This window comes from Aristolochia californica, unplaced genomic scaffold, assembly GCF_029961685.1.
Source record: "Aristolochia californica isolate CCGP_79_NKW_82.1479 unplaced genomic scaffold, dmAriCali1.0.hap1 SCAF_15, whole genome shotgun sequence".
Lineage (NCBI taxonomy): Eukaryota > Viridiplantae > Streptophyta > Magnoliopsida > Piperales > Aristolochiaceae > Aristolochia > Aristolochia californica.
Genome location: NW_027181826.1, coordinates 524,980 through 544,867, shown reverse-complemented (window position 1 = coordinate 544,867; position 19,888 = coordinate 524,980). Strand labels below are relative to the sequence as shown.

Genomic DNA, 19,888 nt, shown 5'->3' with positions numbered 1-19,888 from the left:
CTTTTTTTTCCTCTCCTGGGTCTCGCAGAGATCTCTGCAAGTTTTTCCACTAGAGTTGGCCATGCCCACAGCCGTGACCTTCCCTTCAATTCTAGCCTCTCTGTTTCTTTGGCACCAGAACATGACAGAATAGAAAGCAATCAGTTTTAGCTGAGTTACAGTATCCCACCTGAATACGAGAAATGCTTGCATGGTTTCTCTTACAATAAGAGAGTGAAGAGAGATTGAGATGAGAATATACATTGAAAAGCCAAACATAGTCCTTCCCCCCCCCCCCCCCCCCCCCCCCCCCCCCTTTCTTCTAAAAATTATAAAAAAATAATAAAAAAAGAAAAGAGTAGTTTCATAAGGACAATGTTCAAGCCATATTGACCGATTTTTAGTACATCTAACTCTGATATCTACATCCATAAGTAGATGACAGGACACTATACCTGGAACGGCCATTAACACTAAAGGAAAACCCCAACTGTCCGACGACACGCTATGTTACAAAGATAAAACTAAAATACTATAATAAGCCAAAACAGGTCCAAATCTGTTAGCATCAGCTGCATGCTTACGTTTCCTTAGGGCAGGATTTGATCAATTACACACAGATTTCAGTCTCTTCGCTGCCTGAACAAAGCCAACTATGACCTGCAACTCATCCAATTGCTGTGCAATATAGCAATTGGGAACAAGAAGGTTACAATCCTTTCTTGGAGATTTTCAAAGATAAGAATAACAATAGTCAAGGTCCATCCTTGGCAAAGAACACTTCATACCTGTGACATGAAATGCCTCTGAACTGCATCTATCAGTTGCTCCTTTGATGGGTTAGGACTGGAGGCAACCTATATGCATAAAGAAGGTTAGTTGATAGTAACCTAATTTTTGGGCAGAAACAGCTGAGGAAAAGTGTTAAGATACACACTAAGTTGAAGTGACGCCAATATCTCCACAGTGCATTTGTCTCTAATTTGCTGAAATCAACTCTCTGTGTCACACATTAGAAAATGTTAATGATCAATAGCAGCCTACTGACTCCTTCAATTTTCTTATGATGAATAATGCCTATATGAACAATTTTTAAAAGAACTTGGAAACAAATATCCATTAAAATAAAAATGTAAAACTGAATAAACAGAGTACAAGATCAGTTTATACCGTTACACCACGAGCTGGTGAAGTCGATGCCTTAGAGTGTGAATCACTTGAGTGGGACCGGCTGGCAGCTTTCTGAGCTGACACAATTGATTTATGGGGGCGGTGCCTTGGCCTCTGGACTTTTTGGCTATCATCAAATGCTGCATGAGTCCACAAAGACAAAATCATAATTTAGACTAACATTTAGTATGGAAGTGAAAAATAACCAAAGAAAATTTCCGGATAATTTTAAAATAAAAAAATTGATTACAGGATTTTTAAACCAATTTCCATTGTAACAAAGACAGCTGCTGGAAAAATAGTTTCCCATCTTGAGAAATATTGACCTGATAATCCAACTAATTAATAAATAAGCTGGTGAAACTAACCCATATCAGAACCATTCCACTGCATGTTCACACATTCTAGGTCATCATCGTCCTCATTACCCGTTGGCGCTTCAATCACACTAAGAGCATTTCTTTGTAGCTTAACTTCTATGCCATTGGTAAGGACCTGGAGCATCAAGAACACAGGTATCAAGAAATTACCCCAACTGAACTAACTATAACAATACAATAATAAATTTTGTGCGTAACATAACAATAACAGGAATAAGAATATAAACCATGGAAGTAAAACATCTGTCTTTTAAAAAAGCAAATGTTTTAGATTAAAAAAATGCCCCTAGAGGCCTCCAAGAATTGAAACTGAACATGCTACACATATGAGATCTGTCTGAATGCTAATATGAAAAGAGATGGCAACATGTAATTTAAAGACTAATGGAATGATCTAACTCAACTACAATAAAACAATGATAGTAATTGAAATTTTAAAATAGAGCTTCTACTGATCTCCATTAGAACCCAAAAGAAATACTATGCAAACTTACTCAAAAAGGAGAATTAAAAATTCAAATGCATAAAAAATTTGAATGCAAAAACACCACAGTATAGGAAAAGAATACAGAAACTAACGGCTATTCTGGATGACAACTGAGACATAATTTGAACCACTTCAGGAAAACTGGGAATCATATCTAGGAATACCCAAAGGACACCACAAATCATCAAAATAAGCAGGCACAGTGCCACCATACCCAGGAAAAGTTTTTAAAAAAATAGTTAAAGAATGCTAGCCTAGGACTATATTAAAAAAAAGACACATTATAGAATACATTTTACATGATAAACAAAAGTTTTCCAAATAAACCATGGAAGCAAAAAAAGAACAACATTAGTAAATGCAATGCAATAAGCTTAAAGCATGGATGGAATCCATATTAAGGACAGCGAATAAAATATCACGTCAAACAAGCAAGATCCAAGAAACAAAAAACGAGAAGCCCCAGATCTTTTAGCCCAAACTCAAGAGTTCTTCCACATTTGTTAACGATTGGCCAATTTATTAGCAAGATTTAGATTGTCTAAGTTTCCTTATTTTAGATAATTAGAAGAAAAAACAGTTACCCTTTTGGCTCAATTTGAATAGAAACCTATCTAGGTCGCAGCCAGAATATGAAAACAGAGCTTGGATGAAAATTCTGTTAGAAGAGTAGAATGGGGTGTAGAAACTGAGAGAAAATTGAGTGAAGTTGCAAAGAGAGCTATGTTATACTTTATATGAACAAAATATCAGTAAAGATACAATACAAAAACAAAAAACATAACAACAGATTGTTTGCCAGTTACCACGAGAGAAGAATATAGGCAAAAGAAAATGCTCAAAGGGTCCACAAGATCAAATCATATAATAGCAACTCAAGTCTGAAGTCAATGCAACTGCAGGGAATGCAGTTCAACATGTTTCTTCAATAAAATAAAATAAAATAGAAGAGGGTAAAGAACATGGATTTTTAACGTTAAACCAAAATTCAAAATGAGAACCTAAATGAGTAAATAGCCCCAGCAGTCCAGAATCCAGACCCCAAGTGAGTAAGTCTATTTTTACAGAACTGCGAACAGAGAAACTACAGCAATTGCACCCAGCAACATAATGGTGGAAGAAAACTAATTTCTCAAATTTATGAAAAAATACATAAATGTAATCAAATTAAATTGATAAAAAAAGAGAAAATAAAAAAAAGCACATGCTTATAAAAAATATAAAATGAGACCACTACACAAGAACCAGCTCAATTATCCCACATTTCGGTGAAAGTGCCTAGCCAAGCTCCTCTAGAGCTAAGAACATCAGAAACCCAGGAAATTAACTTATTTTTCCCAATATGAATTTTGATTACACATGCACCCTAATTTCCCATACTCTAATGAGACTAGAATCCAAAAGATCGCATAAACAAACCAACAATGTGGCCATTAAGCCAAATAATCAATCCATGGTAAATTACATAGCAAGAAACCGAATAATTACATGTGAAAAACCGAGCAGTATCCCGACGCACTTTTCGTCATCACTCGCAAAATTTAGATACCATGCAACATATATCACAGAGCCGAAGTAAAAACACAAATTCAAAGACGAAGCGATTAATCAAATACGGATAGAAGCAAATTAAAACACACGACAGAGCTTCAAAATCCGACATTGAAAAAAACTGCATATCAATATTCCAACAAAATCCATATCCCCTACTAGCTCAAGCGATTCATAAAAATCAAAGCTCAGTAGCATCCAAAATCTCCAAAATTTTTATAATGAGCCGCATATTAACCCCAATTAAACACCCAACCACCTACATTCGCCAAGAAACCGACCAAATTCCACCAACGAATCTACAAAACCAGCCTTAAATGATTTCAAAACCGAGTGCCTGTTTCCAAAAAACGCCCCAAACTTATACAATCAAAATTACCAGCCAATGCCAGCCTCCGAGGCCAACGGCCTTCTTCACCACGCCCTGCAGACCAACGAGAACTGACTTCGTCCTATTGTTCCCGGTGACAACAACCTTGGTGTGGCGCGGAAGCACCGAAAGCTCCTCCTCGCTACTATCCCCGCAGCTATGCAACTGCGATGAAAACCCTCCATTGCCTGAGCTCTCCACAGCCTCGAGCATTTCTCCCCTACACTTCTCTGATCAAACTGAAAAATCCGACCAAGTCGAACCAATACAAGCTCGAAATCGCATCGAAATGGAAGATCAGGCAATGAAAAGATGAATTCCACAATTTTTTCAAGCAGGAAATGAGTAAAGCGAGTGGAAATGAGAGAACTTCAGAGAGGAAAAAACACAGGAAGGAGAGAGACTGAGACGGAAAGCGATGAGAGTGAAGAAATGAGAGAGAGCGAGTGTGTTCTTTTTTTTCTCCTGCTCTGAATCCCGACGACCGACGGAAATCCAATGAAATACTGCCACGTAGGCACGTTTGGTTCGTTATTTCTGCGCTTGAGACGAGTTGCCAAGACCGCTAGCGGTTACTGAGACCGCTTTTAACAGAAGGCGGAAAAGCTTTTTTCTTTAGACACAAATACCCTCAGCTCCCTCTGGACTTATGCCGACTACCGAGCGGGATCAATTTTAGAATGACGAAAATAACCTCAAAGAAAGTTAAATGGACGATCAAAACCATCCATATAAACACATTTTTAATATTATAATTACCGTCATTTAGAATTTGTGATAGGGTGGCATATATTAGGTATTAATTTAGAGGATAAGGGTAATTTTGACATTTGGCTTAAGGGTGAGTTGGGAATTAAAGGTTTCAAGTTGGGGTACAAACGGTAGAGAGCAGGTGAAAAAGAAAATCCAGCAAAGCAGTCTGTCACCTCAAATCAGTAACCGAAATTCACTTTCTGAACACTGTCGCATTCCCAGCTTTGGTACACTCTCTGGTCCCACCAACCTGGGCCCACCTCTAATCAGATAAAGCACTCCGCTTGTCGCTTTGGGTTTCCCGCCAAAACCCAGTGAGACAGGGAGACCGGCATTTACGACCATCACGTCAAGCCACGTGTTCTATTATAGGTCGTTGGATCTAGTCTTATCCGCGGATCGACGTTTTGGTTTTCGTATACCATATCAGCTTTATATATTACAGTGTCGGACGAGACACCTTGTACCACACTTTGGTATCATATATCGATGGGGGAGAGAGAGAGAGAGAAGGCACAAGAGAAGAGGGTTGAGGGAGAGTCGCAATGAAGGGGTTCAAGCTGTGAAAAGAAGTAACGGCAGAGTCACTAGTCCAATCAATAATGAGCTGGTGAGTTCTACAGAGCTTGATTCTTGTTGACAACTCTAGAAATTTTAGTTTCTTGAATTTTTCTTTCAGGATTTGAAAGATCTTTATTCATAAATGCATGGTTTTTTTTCTGACTTCTTATTTTGTTTTTAATGTTTTGATTTATGTTGAAAGGTTGATTTGTTCGGTTTGATTAAATTTATGTTGTTTTAACAAAATTATTTGATGAACTTTAAGTTTTATTTATGTTATTATCTTATTTAAGCTTCGAACCCTAAACCTTAAAAATTTTAAAGAATAATTGGTGGTTTTGGTAAAGACTCCAATATCAATATGTAACCATGCATTTACACTTACTAACCCTTGCCTGCTTGTAGACAGCATGAATATGATTCTCCTCATCCATGTTTTGGGTATCAATGCAAGGACAGCAACTGCTTGGAAGTAGTCTGACTAGATTTGGATTCATTACATATCTAACTCCTGTGTATATGATTGGCAAATTCAAATCAATCTCCCTTCTCCTATGCTTCTCTGATCCTATTTGCTTCAGTTCATTTCTAATGCCTATGTATGTGACTGGCAAATTCAAATCAGTCTCCCTTCTTCTAGTCTGATGCTATCTGCTACAGATCCAATAGTATGGAGCTACCTAAGTAAAAAAATTTGTCCTCTGAACAGTTCACATCTGAAAAGTTCATAATTGGGAAACTTTTACATGTTCATCTTTATCAGCCACAAGTACTGGCTCAGATATCTGAAATGCAGCCCTTCGCAATCAAGAGAGAAGGGGACGAGGAGAAGGATGGTAGCTAAGAAACCTTACAAGGAAGTCAGGGCCTTAAGAGCTCTAAATTTGTGAACAAATAAAAAACAGTCTACTTCCGGGCAGGTGAAAGAGAACAAAACCAGCAACCATCCAGTTCAAAAACAGACAAAAAGACAAGAAAACAGAAGCATGATATGGGCAGAAACGGAACTAGATAAGAAGGGTCCAGCCAATAAATTGCACATGATCTGATAGGTAACTATTATTTTCAGATGATGGGGAGATGGCTGAAGTATAAAGAATATGCATCATCATCATCTGCTAAATAAGTCTTGTCTTAACTATGCTTTGGTCTGCTACTATGGAAAGAGAACATGAATTTTATGGAGATAATTCTGGTTTACAAGCTATTAACTTGAGGTGCTTTAGGTATACCAGATTTAAGCAACTTGGTTTTTATGAGTTATTGTAAATGAGTCAACTGAAAAGAATAATTAGTGAGAATAAAGATCATAGTTGAAGTTGCAACATAAATTAAGTAACAGACACAAATACAGTCTAGCATCTGGAACATGTTTTGCGTCACAGATGAAAACAATAAAAAGTATGAAACTTAAAGATCAGACCTAAAAACATTTCAATTATGCCTCTATTATTCTTCTTCATAAATAGGACCTCAAAATATTGGTCCAGAATACTAGTCAGAGACCTTTGTGCATCACATAATATATGTCACAAAAAATCACACAGTTTATCATCTACATGAGTATTTTGATTTTGAGCAGGTTACATGAAGAAGCTCCTCTATCTTAACTCAGTTTGGGTGTTTGATGATTCTCTGCAGGACTACGGTTCTCGCTCTTCTTATGTCCCTGCTGCAATTATCTGCATGTTCACCTAAATCTTCAATGCTCTTCGTAAACACCCCTAGCTTCTTCTTTATTTCCTCAATTCCAATCCTTACTCTGTCATTATCTCTGAGGGTAAAGTCAGCAATATCAATTAAGGACTTGATCTCAATTTCCATCCTGTCCATGAGAGCTCGTATGCTATCCATATCTTTGATAGCAATATAAGTCCCTACCTGCATCGAGCTGATGATCTCCTTTTGCCCTTTCAACGCAACCTCATAGTCCTTCCAGAGTGAGTCAAACCACTTTCCCATAGAACCCAAGGGTATGGAAGTAGCTGCAGCCAAAGCTGCTGCTACTGGTGGCGCTGCCATGGCAGCTGCCACAACCGAGCAGATCAGAACAGCAGCAAAAGCTGAAGCAAATATGATGCTGGAAACCTTCCTCCAAGCTTTCACCGATTTGATTTTCTTATCAATCTTGCTCTTTCTCTGCTGCAACTTCTCTAACATCAAAATTTGCTGCTTGTAAACCGACTGAAAAACTTGAAAGAATTCTTCAGTAAAAGGGTCCCCAGCAGCCTTGAAATTTTTCAACTCCTCCATTGTCCTCAGATACTTCTTATTCCCATCATGCTCCTCTTCGAATTGTTGTAGTGCAACATGGAGAATTAGCTGACTGTCACGAGCCCGCTTGAGACATTTTTCCAGTGCAGTGCAGAAGTCTAGCGTTTGTAGACTATTCTCAAAGTACTCCTCTACCAGTTCAAACAATTCCTGATTTTTCCAAATGTCTTTTTTGCAATCTAAAATGACTTTCACAACTTCCTGATTCATTTCAAGCAGGCAGCCAGTGACTTCTTTCAGGGAATCAAACGAAAGGGACCGTACCTCCACTCCACCGGCAAGAGTGTTGATGACACGATTGGTGCGGGCCTGGAGGGTGGTGTCAAAGGATTGAACGTCCGGATCAATCGCACAGGCAGCCGCATAGGAGCTTAATTCAGCAGTGTAAGATAGATTTCCCGGGAGCGGGAGTACTGACGGAGATTCGCCCGTCTTCTTGCTGAACTGACCCCCCATGACCGGAAAGGGAACAAAACAACTCCGAACCAAATGAAGACACTAGAAAAGACAAGCACAATATATTAGAGCACAAAGATGGAAATTATTTCTAAGACTCCAATGAAAGCTCAAACTTTGGGCGATTCTGTAATGTAAACTGATCAGAAGCTTAGAAGGATTGTTTCAATTTTCTGAAAGCAGGCGTAGATGGAATCTATCGTAAGTTGCACCAAGAGCTCAGAAACCAACCGAGGCACATTAAATGCAAGCTCAAAATTCACAAATCGGAAGGCTAAAAGGTAGAACTCGATCTAGATACTTCGGACCGTCCGACCAAAAACTCAAAAGACTTGTAAGAAACACCCAGTAAACCCAATTCCATTATTTATAAGTCCATCCAAATCCGCCGATACCCCAACTACCGAACAGAAGCACCAAACCCAGATACCCAAATCGAAAATCTACCCAGTCCAACAAGAGACGGAATTTCGAGTTTTCAGAGCCAATCACCAGGACGGAATGTCAAAAACCGGTACCAGCAGAAACGAAGGGAGGGGCTCTACGCAATGCAGGAAGGCAGAAGAAGCTAAAAAAGGGGAAAAGCAGAAGTTTGCTGGGAATTCAGTATGAAAAACGTCAGAAAAAAGAGAAACACATGGAGAGAAGATAAAGAGAGTAAAAGAGGAACAGAGGAATGGCTTGTACGCATGAGACAATGAGGCGGAGTGGAAAACGCGGGAAGCAACCCCTCTCTCACAGTTTCAACGCGGGAAGCAACGGTTATGGACGGAGGGAGCGAAGCTTGACATGGAAGAGAAGAGAGGAAGAAGCCACGAACCAGTAAAAGAGCCCAAGCCTTCTGCGCCATCAAAATGGCTAAAACTCCTGCCCATTGTGTTTCAGAGATTAAAGACTTTATTTACTAATATACCCCTCCACTGAGAAATATCTGTAAATTTCATGGGTATTTTATATATCTTAAATTTATACTAAAATAAATTATAGAATAATTTATAATTATTTTTAAATATTTTAAATATTTTTAATTTGAATTTAAATTCGACAGGAGCTAATTATTTTATTAAATTTTAAATAACTTTGTACTTTGAATTTAAATTTGATAGGAACTAAATTTATATTTATATTGATTATGAAAAATAATAAAATAAAATTTTATTCAGGAGGACACATAAAAATATATAAAATTATAAACATATCTAAAAAGAATAAGGGTATTTAAGTAAATAAAAAAAGGCATTGGGAGCGATTATAGAGAAGAAGACGCTAATCATTAAATGGGAAAAATTAAGGCGATCTTGTCGAAGGTAATAATGATTAATTGCCGGCGGCAGCCACGCGGTCATTTCCTGAGGAATCAAAACCGACGGGAATTTGCAGCTTGCTTTCGTCGGACTTTTTCGCCCGCCTGTTGACGACTCACCACGTCCCAGTCGAAAGAGACGTAAATTGGAGACACGTGGTATTATTCGATTGGATAGTATGGTGTCTCTCCTCGGAGGAGATTAATCTTCGTCATCGGACGTTTTTCTCACGTGCTACTTTAATCACCACGGCCGAATGACCAAAAACTCCATAGACTTCTTTGAAAAGACAACTACGTGTAAACGCTGTTAAGCTCGAGTATGACCCACTATAAGATACATATTAATCATTAATGAGGATTATAACGGTCCTAATTAGCCAGGTATTTTCTCATGTCTCTAAAAGTCCATCTCAACTCGCCCAACTAAATCGGGTAATCCTTATCCCGTATTGATGGGTCAAGGCCGATCCCTCAATCCAACCTAATAAGTTTTAGTTTTGTACTCTCATAACTACTTAGAGGGTATTTTCGTCATGCAAAAATATAAGGTATCGGGTTCCGTTAAGCCTGTTGCTCCTTTATCCGTGTTGTCGAAAGTTCGGTTTTCCGTTACCATAAACCCCGAAACGATCTCGGGCCACGCAAAATACGCGGGTCCATGCTAATTCCATGCCGACACCAAGAAATCATTTGCTGCACTCAAGGTGAGCCTTATTTTGGCCTAACTAATGATAGAATCATAAATCGACCCAAGTATTGGCTCACTTTCTGCCACGTGGATAATTGGATAGCCAATAATTAGACTCTGGTAGAGTGATTTCAGGAAATGGCTCCCAAAGTCAAATGGAACCTAACTTAGCTAACCTCAAGTTAGAGTAAGAACCATGGTTTTACAATTCTTCGAGCCAAACTCCTCGGCTAATCAAGTTGTATGGAGGGATTCGATTATTTTGTTTTGGTCAAATCCTCACCGGTAAGTCTTGATTCCAGAAGTTTGAATCTTAATTAATCAAAACCCCTAGTCCTAATTCTTAAAGAAGGGGCCAAAATCTAGGTAGTGTTTAACATGATTAACTAGTCAATACTGAACTGAGCAGTAGGTCTGAACTCTTAGATTGGTGTTGTGTTCTACGTCCTGGTGGGATACGGTAAAAATAAATAAATAAATAAATAAATCTATGACGGGGAGACGCATAAAAATTTCATCGCCATCTTAGCAAGGCTACTACCACTTCTTTTCCCTCCCGATGATGAATTAGATGGACCGGCAATGGCATTCCCTTTAGCATCTTCAGCAACACTCTTCCACTTCTTGGTCTCCTGGCTTGTTGCACGGTCTGTAGTTGCCGCAGGATGGGTGAGACCTCCCTTGTTTTGAGGGTCGGTAGTCATGGGGTTGGTCTCCTTGTTGTGTTCACTAACTGTTAATACATGAACATTTCATTAGCCTAAAAAAATCACGTTAGTATAACTTGACTGTATAGGATAACAAATTAATGTGAAATAAGAAAAATTAAGTTTTAAGTTATTTAATTCCTAGTTTTAAAATAAAAGAAGAAAGAAGGGGAAAAAAACGAGCTCGAAGTAGGAAGGGATTAGCATACCTAGAGGTGATGGTCTCATGAGCACCTGAATCGATCCGCTGGTTGTAGACACCATACGATTTACGTTTCGTTCTTCTTCTGGATAGCCATCGTTACGCATCTCTCTGAACGAGGCCTCGGAGTCCATGTAATAATCAGAATTCATGCTCACGGCACTCGAATTTTTCTGGCTAGAAGAAGATGGATAATCCATCAAATCATTGAATTCCAAGTAGTCTTCTCCATTGAAATTATAGGGTTCGTCATAATAAAATTCCGCAAGATCAGATAATGGGTTGTATTGACTCTCTGAGGTCGCCGATGGCCTGCGCTCATTGCCATTAACAACCTGCAACCAGTTTAGAAAGCTCAAGCGATTTATCGAAAGCATTCCAATCTACTTGCTGTAAGTTTATTCAAAGTTGCCCTCAGACAATTATGAGCAATCAGTTATTATGTACCTCGAAATCGTTAGAGGAAGCAGGGTGGTTTTCCTCCATTCTCGCCAAATTTGCCAGATGTAGTTCCAAATCAAATTCTGATCTACACAGCCACTTAGTGTACTGAAATAGAAAAAGATTTGACGATTGACTGGAAGGTTCAGAGGGAACGAAAAGCATGGAATTTCGAATGTGAAGTACCTGCTGTGTGCGATCGAGCTTGTAGATATGCATCAGATAAACAGTAATTTTTCCATTTGGGGCCTGTCCTTCGTAGAATTGCATAGTTGTCTTCTCTACAATTGGTGATACAGAACTTAGTCTCGAGATTCGTCCTGTTTCTTCCCAGTATCCAGCTTCACTATGTCTTGGGTCCTGCGAATTGACCAAGAACAACACACCTGCAAGATCCAAAATAAGCATTTTAGCTGTTGAAGGGTAGACAGCGCTGGTATTTACGTTTGCTAAATTACCCCAAACGAACCAAACAGAACATGAGTTTTCATGGAGAACACTGGTATCACTCGGTCAAGCAGGGATTAAGCCCCAGGTCAATTATGTTCCCTTAACAAATCATAAGGGAATTAATCAACGTAGCATGAAAACACAAAAAGGAAACAGTAATACTAGCCTTGTGGCAAGTATTCTGCGTGACGAATAAAAGGATTCATATCCAACACATCTTCAGGGGTTGGGATTCCTTTTGCCATTCGTCTCAGGTGAGCCGCACAGTCATCGTCAGTCATTTGAACGTTGTAATCACCAGGAGCAGCGACAGGACACATGTTGAGCTGGTACTACTGAGCAAATTAGGATCTAGTATCTGTTAAGAGATTTTCAACACGATTAGCAAATTTCTCCTCAAAAAATAAAAAATAAAAATAACGTACAGCACTCTAATCCACATTCTGAGTGTAAATGTTAAGGAACAAAATGGACAAACTGGATAGAAAGAAGAGAGAAATTTCGAGTTGCAGGTGCCAATAGGTTGATCAAGCAGAGCTACTCCAGATTATACTAGTTCCACTCTATCATTAATCGTTTAAACCAGTATAATACATGCATCGACGCACAATGCAGTTGTAAACCCATCAAATTTGCGTGGCTCCAATAATAGCTAGTTTTTGAATTATGAAAAAAAAAAGTAGGTAAAATGGTAATCAAATCAAGCAAAACGCTAAGATATTCAGAAACGATGTGAAAAGAAAAATATTCTAAATATGTTTTCAAGAAGAGCAGAGGACGCTGGAAATGGCATAATTAATGAATGGAATAAGATATACGAACGGCGTAACTCAGGGTGCTGGCAATTTAATAGTTAGAAACAACTTCACCTAGAAAAGCAAAACAATTGGAGAAATCTACATGTAAAAACAGAGGAGAAGATAAAACTCTGCCTTCGTTGTCACTGAACTTGGAGAAACTCTCAAAACTACTGGATTTTTAGAGGAAAAGGTTACTACCTTTGAGTTGATGATCGCCTGTGGATTTTGAGGCACACTCAACCCCGGAAGGACCGATAGAATAGGCGAGAGAAAGGAAAGTTTTATAACTTAATAGCTGTGAATTATGTGCATCGTTGTTGAACAATGAAGCAAAAAACAATGCTTTTATGAAAGCCGAAATAAGTTCTGATTTACAAACAGCAGAGAGGAGTCAAAAATTCTAAACAAACTTTTTTTAAAAAACTTACGGACAGCGAAAGTTGAGACTACAGAAGAGAAGCAAAGACTATAAAATTTGGATATGCTAATATTTAAAAGAATCTTTTTAAATAAAAATCAAAACCAAACAATCTCATTGAACTTCAAATTCACTAAGAGCATGCGGCCAAATCCACTCAACTTTACAGAACTTGTAAAACCGGCCACTGAGCTAACTATAACGGAAATGGTTCAAAAAAAAAAAACAGTAGGTCAGAATTCATCCCGCAGCCAAAACGGTGAGTTTCTGTACTACAATTTAAAAAGAAAAATAAAGAATCTGGTTTGAAAAACAAATAAATTTGATAACCGTCTTTCAATGATCACCAACTCCGGGAGCTGAAACTGAATATACAAGAACGTAAACTGAATATACATTTCACTGATAAAAAGAAAAACACAATTAATCAAATCACACAAGCGAAAAAACGTAAAACACTACAGAAAGGAAAAACAGAAAAAAACAAATGAATTGACGCTGAATCGAGTGATTTTCAGACACATACGCAAACACCGAAAAGTGTATTAAAAAATCGAAAACAGTCCAAAACGAATCGAGATCACAGAAATAAACAAGAGTAGAACACTAAAAAAACAGGAAAAACAAAATCGATGCAGGACTGTGAGTCCTCAAAATCTCAAACTGAGACTCAAGTTCAAAACAATCCATTCGAAAAACCGAAGCAAAAAACGATGATGAAAGCACAAAAAGGCGAACCGATGAGGCCAAAAGAAAAATGCAAAATTAACACGAAGAAATCTGACCTCCGCGGAGAGCAAATACGAATCGGTCACTGCTGCTTCTTCCGCGCCAATGCGGATCCTTTGCTTCTCAACTCTCATATAAAGCCGCTCCTCGACACTCTCCGCTACAAGATTTACGGTACACGTGTTCATTCATGATTCGTCCTTAAACAAAACTTCGCGGAACCTTCGCAGCAGTCCAACTTTACCGGTCAATATTACGGTTGCTGTTAACTCTAATCCTTCTCACTGCGTACGTCAGATGGTTAAAATATGCTTCATTTTTGTCTAATTTAATTTTTACAACTAGAAAAAATCTCAAATTATTTTTCTATTAAATTCTCTTAATTAATTAAAAAATAGATAGTGGTCATATTTCTTAAAATTCAATTACTTTGATTTTGTATGTGAAAATGAGAAATTTGATTTAAATTATTATTTGGTTTTGTTATTGACAACTCAACCAGTTTGATAAAGATTAACATAATTAAATCGTTAACATGGCTTTTAAAATATTTTGTAAATAATTAATCTTTGTTATTAATTTCAAGGGTGCGGGTGCCCATATCGCAGATATGTCGCACGTTTGGTGACACAAATAGAATTTTAGGAGTGTCGAACTTTGAGTTTTCTATAGCAAGGATTAGGGTTCTTCAAAATTCACCTTGTAAAATAAGTATTTAAACAAAAAAAAATCACCAAATTTTAGTGTTTGTGTAATTTTTAGTAATTTTATTTTATTTTAATTATTTTTTGTTTTACCCCAAACCTGAACCTTAAACCCTATTAAACTGATTTTTGATTACTCTTATTTTATTTAATATTACTTTAGTATTTATAATTATTTATTTTCGTAATATTATAGACATAAATATAATAATTAATTTTAAATTATTTTCTATAGCTCCGCAAATGTAAAAAAATCTGTAAAATTATGCTTAACATTTTAATTAAAAAGGGAATTTGTTAGAAAATGAAATTTCGATTATTTTCAAGTAAATCAAGAAAATTAACTTAATAAAATGTACAAATTCCGAGGAATCTTCTAGAGTAAAACAACACGATTGCTCCCAGTCGGCGAGGTTCTGGAATCTTCTGCTGTGTTAACCCGATTCATAAGTGCCTTGCCTTCTAAGCAAATAATTAACAGTGACTGCAGGGAAACCGAAGAGAATCTCACCGCAGAGTTAGTTTCCGGAGACGCTGTCCCACTTGTCAGAATGCGGGCCCCACGCGGAGTCTTCCACTTGACCCCGTCGTTATTCAGTGACAAGATTCGTTTTAGGAACCTCTTCAAGGTTTATCTTCTTCCAAATGAAAGAAAAAAATATGGGGAAAATAAAGAAATCTAATTTTCCAATGTTTTTTAACCATAAAAAGAAATAAAAATATGGATTTTAACGGGTTAAGAATCGTATATACTGATATACTCCCCTTTATCGGTTCGTATCGGGTAACTCAAACTCTTCCTGTATCAACTAAAGGAGTATATCGAATAGTTCAAAATCTATATCCAAATTGTATTAGTAGTACCGATAACCTTAGATTTTAGGCTAGCGGTGGGTATATTGGATCAACATAGATCGATCGTATCAATTGAAATTTTATTGAATTCAATTCAATTAGGGAATACGTATCAAATTTTTAATAGGTCATAATATGATATACAAGGTGTATGTTATGGTCTTGGGGTTAAGTTCCTATGCATTTCGTTCCTAACAGGCTGGTTTTTTAGATAGTATTGACTCGGTGCTTAATAATGTACTACTCGATACATGACAACGTCTAAATTGATATATGTTTGATATTTAATGATATTTGATATGGATAAAAATTTAATACGCTTACCTCTCGTTTGTATCAATAGTCGTAAAAAAAAATTACATGTTTAATTGTTAATTTTAAAAAATGTTGTAAATAAATAAATAATTAATTAATTAATTAAAATAATTTTATTTAGTTAACAAATATTACAATAATGACATCATAATTTTATCAATTATGATATCACCATACGTCATAAATGCAAAAGAGCCAAAACTACCATTAAGATGATCTAATCAAGCTTAATTAGTACATAATTTAACGTGCATGGCACGTTATATAATTGGCAAAAGCCACCCCCACACCCGCGACTCCCGAGGAAGCCCCAAAAGGGCCTAACCGTCAACCGTTCCATTTTTCGGGATGGGTTTGGATGCATGGTCGAGGGTACGATGATGATTAGAATAACCCCTTTTAAAAAAATTCAAAGATGCATTTTGCACAGTGGCCCCACCTCCACGTGAACATTCCTTGAGTCGGTGCCGGTGGGGTTGTGTTGGGGCCCATACACTGCCTCAAAGTTCGAGCCAGTCACACTTGTTGACCAGTTGTTTTTTATTTTCTTATAAAGGCCGCCTGCTCAACCACTTTCAAATCCAAAGGAGACCTTTCAACTGAGACAGAGACCCGCAAATGTCCAAAGCCGGAATCAATTTTCGAACATTAAATGGAATGCGCCAAACCCTTCACCATCGACACTGTTTGCGAACTGGGACTTGATGTAAGTGGAAGCAAAACTTTGCTTTTTTTTTTTAATTTCTCCATGGAACCCTGAACTGACCGTGAAATCTTTAGAACGTTTATGAAATGGGAATGGATGTCAGTGAAAGAGAAGTTTTAGTATTTTATATTCTCCTTGAAACCCAGAACTGATAGTGTATCTTAAGAGATTTTGAGGGGAAATAGACTTCTGATGAATGATCGAGCATGAGTTGTTTAATCTCTGCAGCATCTTGTGTTTCTGAGAAGTTACCCAGGAGTTTTGAATTCTTTGAAGTGGGACATGACTGATGAATATTTTTAATGGATGATGTTGTTATTGGGATTTTGAGGGGCCACTGGACTGGATCTATGAAAATGATGCCTAACTGCCTGCCACCACCATCTGTTTGTCTTTATGTCTAGGAATAAATCTGATCTAGGTTCAATTTTCAAAAGAAAAAGAGAGCAAAAGGACTTGCTGCCTTTTTCTGAAAGTTTCTTGGACATTTCAAGTTATTCATGAATATGCTTGTGAGAACACTTAGGCTAAGCTTTAGATATCAGAGAATCCTTACCCCAGTCTTATATTCCTTGCTTTCATCTTGTTTTAATACTCAAATTCTGAAATGGAAATGGTAGACTGGTAGTAATTTGGAGACAGATGTGTGATGAAAAGGGGGAGGGAAGATTCTGGTTACCAGTACCACCAATCAGCATGAATCTTTCTGAACAAGGAAAAGAGCAATGTCAAAAATCAGTGCCAACCTAATGGTGGACCGTCTCTGCATCCCAGTCTTTCTCTCAATCAGTCTCCTCATTCTTCAATATTCTTCACATTCTCTTATCTTTTGGCTTCGTCTCTTTTTCCCCACTAATGATAAAAGCTGTCCCATCTCAGTGGGTTTCAAGATGCACTTTCCTGAAGCATAAACATGGAGAGAGATGTACTTTCTTCAAATTCCAATTCAACAAAGATAAGCAGCTTTTCTGTACAAGTCTGTTAGGTGGGAACTGAAGAAAGAAAAAAGGTGGAATATCTCTCTTTCATGAAAGGACTCGGGAGAAGATGGGAACAAGAAACAGTACCTGAGAAATCCATTTATAGGATTAAGAGAAAGGGTCCTATTCATGGAATCAGTCCCACAGGAACTCCAGTCTTGAGTACCGCAGATTATAAACAAAGTTCGCAATCTTAAAATAGTGATTCCACATGAAATGGAGATTTCTACTTAGTGGGACACTTGGCTTTTCTTGTCTGGGAAGTTTCTTAATTCAGCAGTAGGTGGGTCATGACATTGAGGGATTTCAATGATGCCTTAACTGCGTTTTGGGGGCACCTGCTTTCAGTAGAGATAAAGACAGAAAAGAGAAAGAAAGCAAAAAAGCAAACCCAGATCTTAACTCAAAGATCGTGAGTGCTCTAAAGAAAACTTTGCCATGCAATGATTTGTCCCATCCCAAGCCAAGAATAAACACCGAAACATTTGGCTTCCCTCTTTTTGCTTTCAGAAATAAGAAAACTTGTCCATAGGTTGTTTCAGAATCGTCGGACTTTTGTTGTAATTTACCCCTACATTATTTGGATACTACGATTTGACCTCTCGTTAGAAACCTCAACCTCACATTGCGTCCACCGATCGAGCCCAAGTGATCCGGCAAGTGCAGGAAATTCTCGATCTGGCTCACTCGAACAATGACTGTGCGACTGGTTAGGGTTTTACATTCTCTTCCCCTTTTGTTTGATTGCTTTCTCTTCCGTAATCTCCGTGTCTGTGAAGAAGTCAAAAATTGCCACTGGTTGTGTCGGGGGTAAGTTGAGCTCTATATAATTTAGCCTTCAATTCATTGTGTCATTTTCATTTTTTTCAGTTCTATCTTCTTCATCTTCTTATTGTTAATTCGATATGTTGATGGCAGCCGTCGTTCTCTGTTGGCTAGGCGGAGAACACCACCGCGTCAGAAGATGCTGCCGGTGCAGTAGTTTTCTCAACTTTCCCTCTCTTTTCTTTACCTAATCCGAACTTCGGAGCAAGGCAGATGGATCCGGAGGCTGCTCGCAATGCCCGCGAGATCCTGGAATTGGCGTTCCACATGTCCAACATTCTTGAGACGGGTCTCGATCGCCACACCCTCTCCATTCTGATAGCGCTTTGCGAGCGAGGTTTCAACCCGGAGGTGCTCGTGGCCATGGTGAAAGAACTCCGGAAGGAGTCTCCCACGTCTCCTGCTCCGCCCCCTTCTTCCCGTTAGATACCCTCTGTTGTTTTTTGTTTTATTTGAATAAAAGGTGCAACTTTCAGGTCGTGCTTGTTTAGGTTTTGATCCTCGTGTCTTTGGACCTTGTGTGTGTGTGTGTGTGGGGTTGATTGGAGAACAGAAGAAGTTCAGAGGGATTCAAAGCAGCTTGTTGAAGGAAATTCAAGGTTTATCCTGATGCAAGTATTTGAAGAAACTGGAAGCAAATGCCCGACTGGGTTTCCAGCTGCTCGATTTCAATGGAGACCGAAGAGGCGAAGCAGGGCCGTTCTGCCTAAACAGACCTGCTACTGCAAGCTGGGAACCTCTAACTGTGTTAGAGTGCTCCATTCCTCCAACAAGTCCATTTTTCTGTAATAATCATGTACCTGTGGGTGAAGTTGTGATTGCCGCTCTAACAAGTGAGACTCTTTGAAAAGAGCTTTTGGATCAACAACCTCATGTTGTTTCCCCTTCGCTGAGTTTTCTTTAGCAAAACTTTGGTTTTTTAGCAGTATTTACAAACATTTTTAATGGCCTAATTTGTTGTCTGTTTTGCTTTCACCAAAAAAATTCTGTGCAATCTGAGAGTCAAATTAGTATCATATGGAATTAAGCCTGGAAAACTGCCATGGATATAGTTTTGATCTCTAGATGTTGCTTTCTGTGGATCTCAGCATCTTCTTTGTTGTTTTCTGTAGCTAAAGAAAGGCCTTGTTCTGGCCCTTTCTTATTGTAGTCGAATTGATATCCCTACTTACAAGGACCTGTGTAGAAGTATGCCATTTTCCATCATCTATATTCATGTACTTTCAGTGGAGATTTGATTTATTGATCGAAAATGTCATTGCCTTGTTGAGTTTTATGGGTATGATGACTTAATTTATCCTCATCTAGTGATTGTATGAATCAATATCCAGCAGAAACAAAAAGAGTTTATTTGCTTAGTATCTGAACCTTTTTTGTGATAGATCTTTTTTTCTGTGCGGATTCTTGTCCTTGAAACTGCTGTGGCAATGGAAAATGTTACTCCATTAAGAGGGGCATGAAAGTTGCCTTAGCTCTTTTGGGGTTCACTTGAGCCTGCATGATCTGCTTTTTACAAGAGAAGGTAGTGCAGTTCCCCGCACCAAAGTGCCATTGCTGGCCTGGTTTGGAAGTCATGAGTGTTAGACTTGATGTCTAATAATAATAAAATAAACATCATAGAAATAAATATTAAATCCTACATAATTCTCCTATCACGAGAGTCATACTTATATCATAGAATTGAAATAAGAAGAATAATGAGAGCGTACCTTTCATCTTAAAGAATATAAATAAAACTTGAAGTGCACAAGATAACTTTTGATAATTCGTTTACAAGTGAT

The 19,888-nt window shown here is 38.0% G+C and overlaps 3 protein-coding genes across 3 annotated transcripts; all 3 read right to left on the bottom strand.

Annotated features, from left to right (window-relative positions):
* Positions 1-297: 297 nt before the first annotated feature.
* LOC137952017 (uncharacterized) lies at positions 298-4,349 on the bottom strand. Its single transcript, XM_068799060.1, has 6 exons — positions 3,947-4,349; positions 1,518-1,644; positions 1,150-1,289; positions 917-979; positions 768-836; positions 298-657 (listed from the first exon to the last, which is right to left on the bottom strand). The coding sequence occupies exons 1-6, from the start codon at positions 4,148-4,150 to the stop codon at positions 586-588; spliced, it is 675 nt and encodes a 224-aa protein (XP_068655161.1). The 5' UTR covers positions 4,151-4,349; the 3' UTR covers positions 298-585.
* A 2,332-nt stretch (positions 4,350-6,681) lies between these two features.
* Positions 6,682-8,787, bottom strand: LOC137952229 (UPF0496 protein 1-like). The gene has a single exon (XM_068799319.1). The coding sequence runs from the start codon at positions 7,979-7,981 to the stop codon at positions 6,863-6,865; it is 1,119 nt and encodes a 372-aa protein (XP_068655420.1). The 5' UTR covers positions 7,982-8,787; the 3' UTR covers positions 6,682-6,862.
* A 1,592-nt stretch (positions 8,788-10,379) lies between these two features.
* Positions 10,380-11,376, bottom strand: LOC137951080 (uncharacterized). Its single transcript, XM_068797653.1, has 3 exons — positions 11,332-11,376; positions 10,892-11,219; positions 10,380-10,708 (listed from the first exon to the last, which is right to left on the bottom strand). The coding sequence occupies exons 1-3, from the start codon at positions 11,368-11,370 to the stop codon at positions 10,464-10,466; spliced, it is 612 nt and encodes a 203-aa protein (XP_068653754.1). The 5' UTR covers positions 11,371-11,376; the 3' UTR covers positions 10,380-10,463.
* Between the last annotated feature and the right edge of the window lie 8,512 nt (positions 11,377-19,888).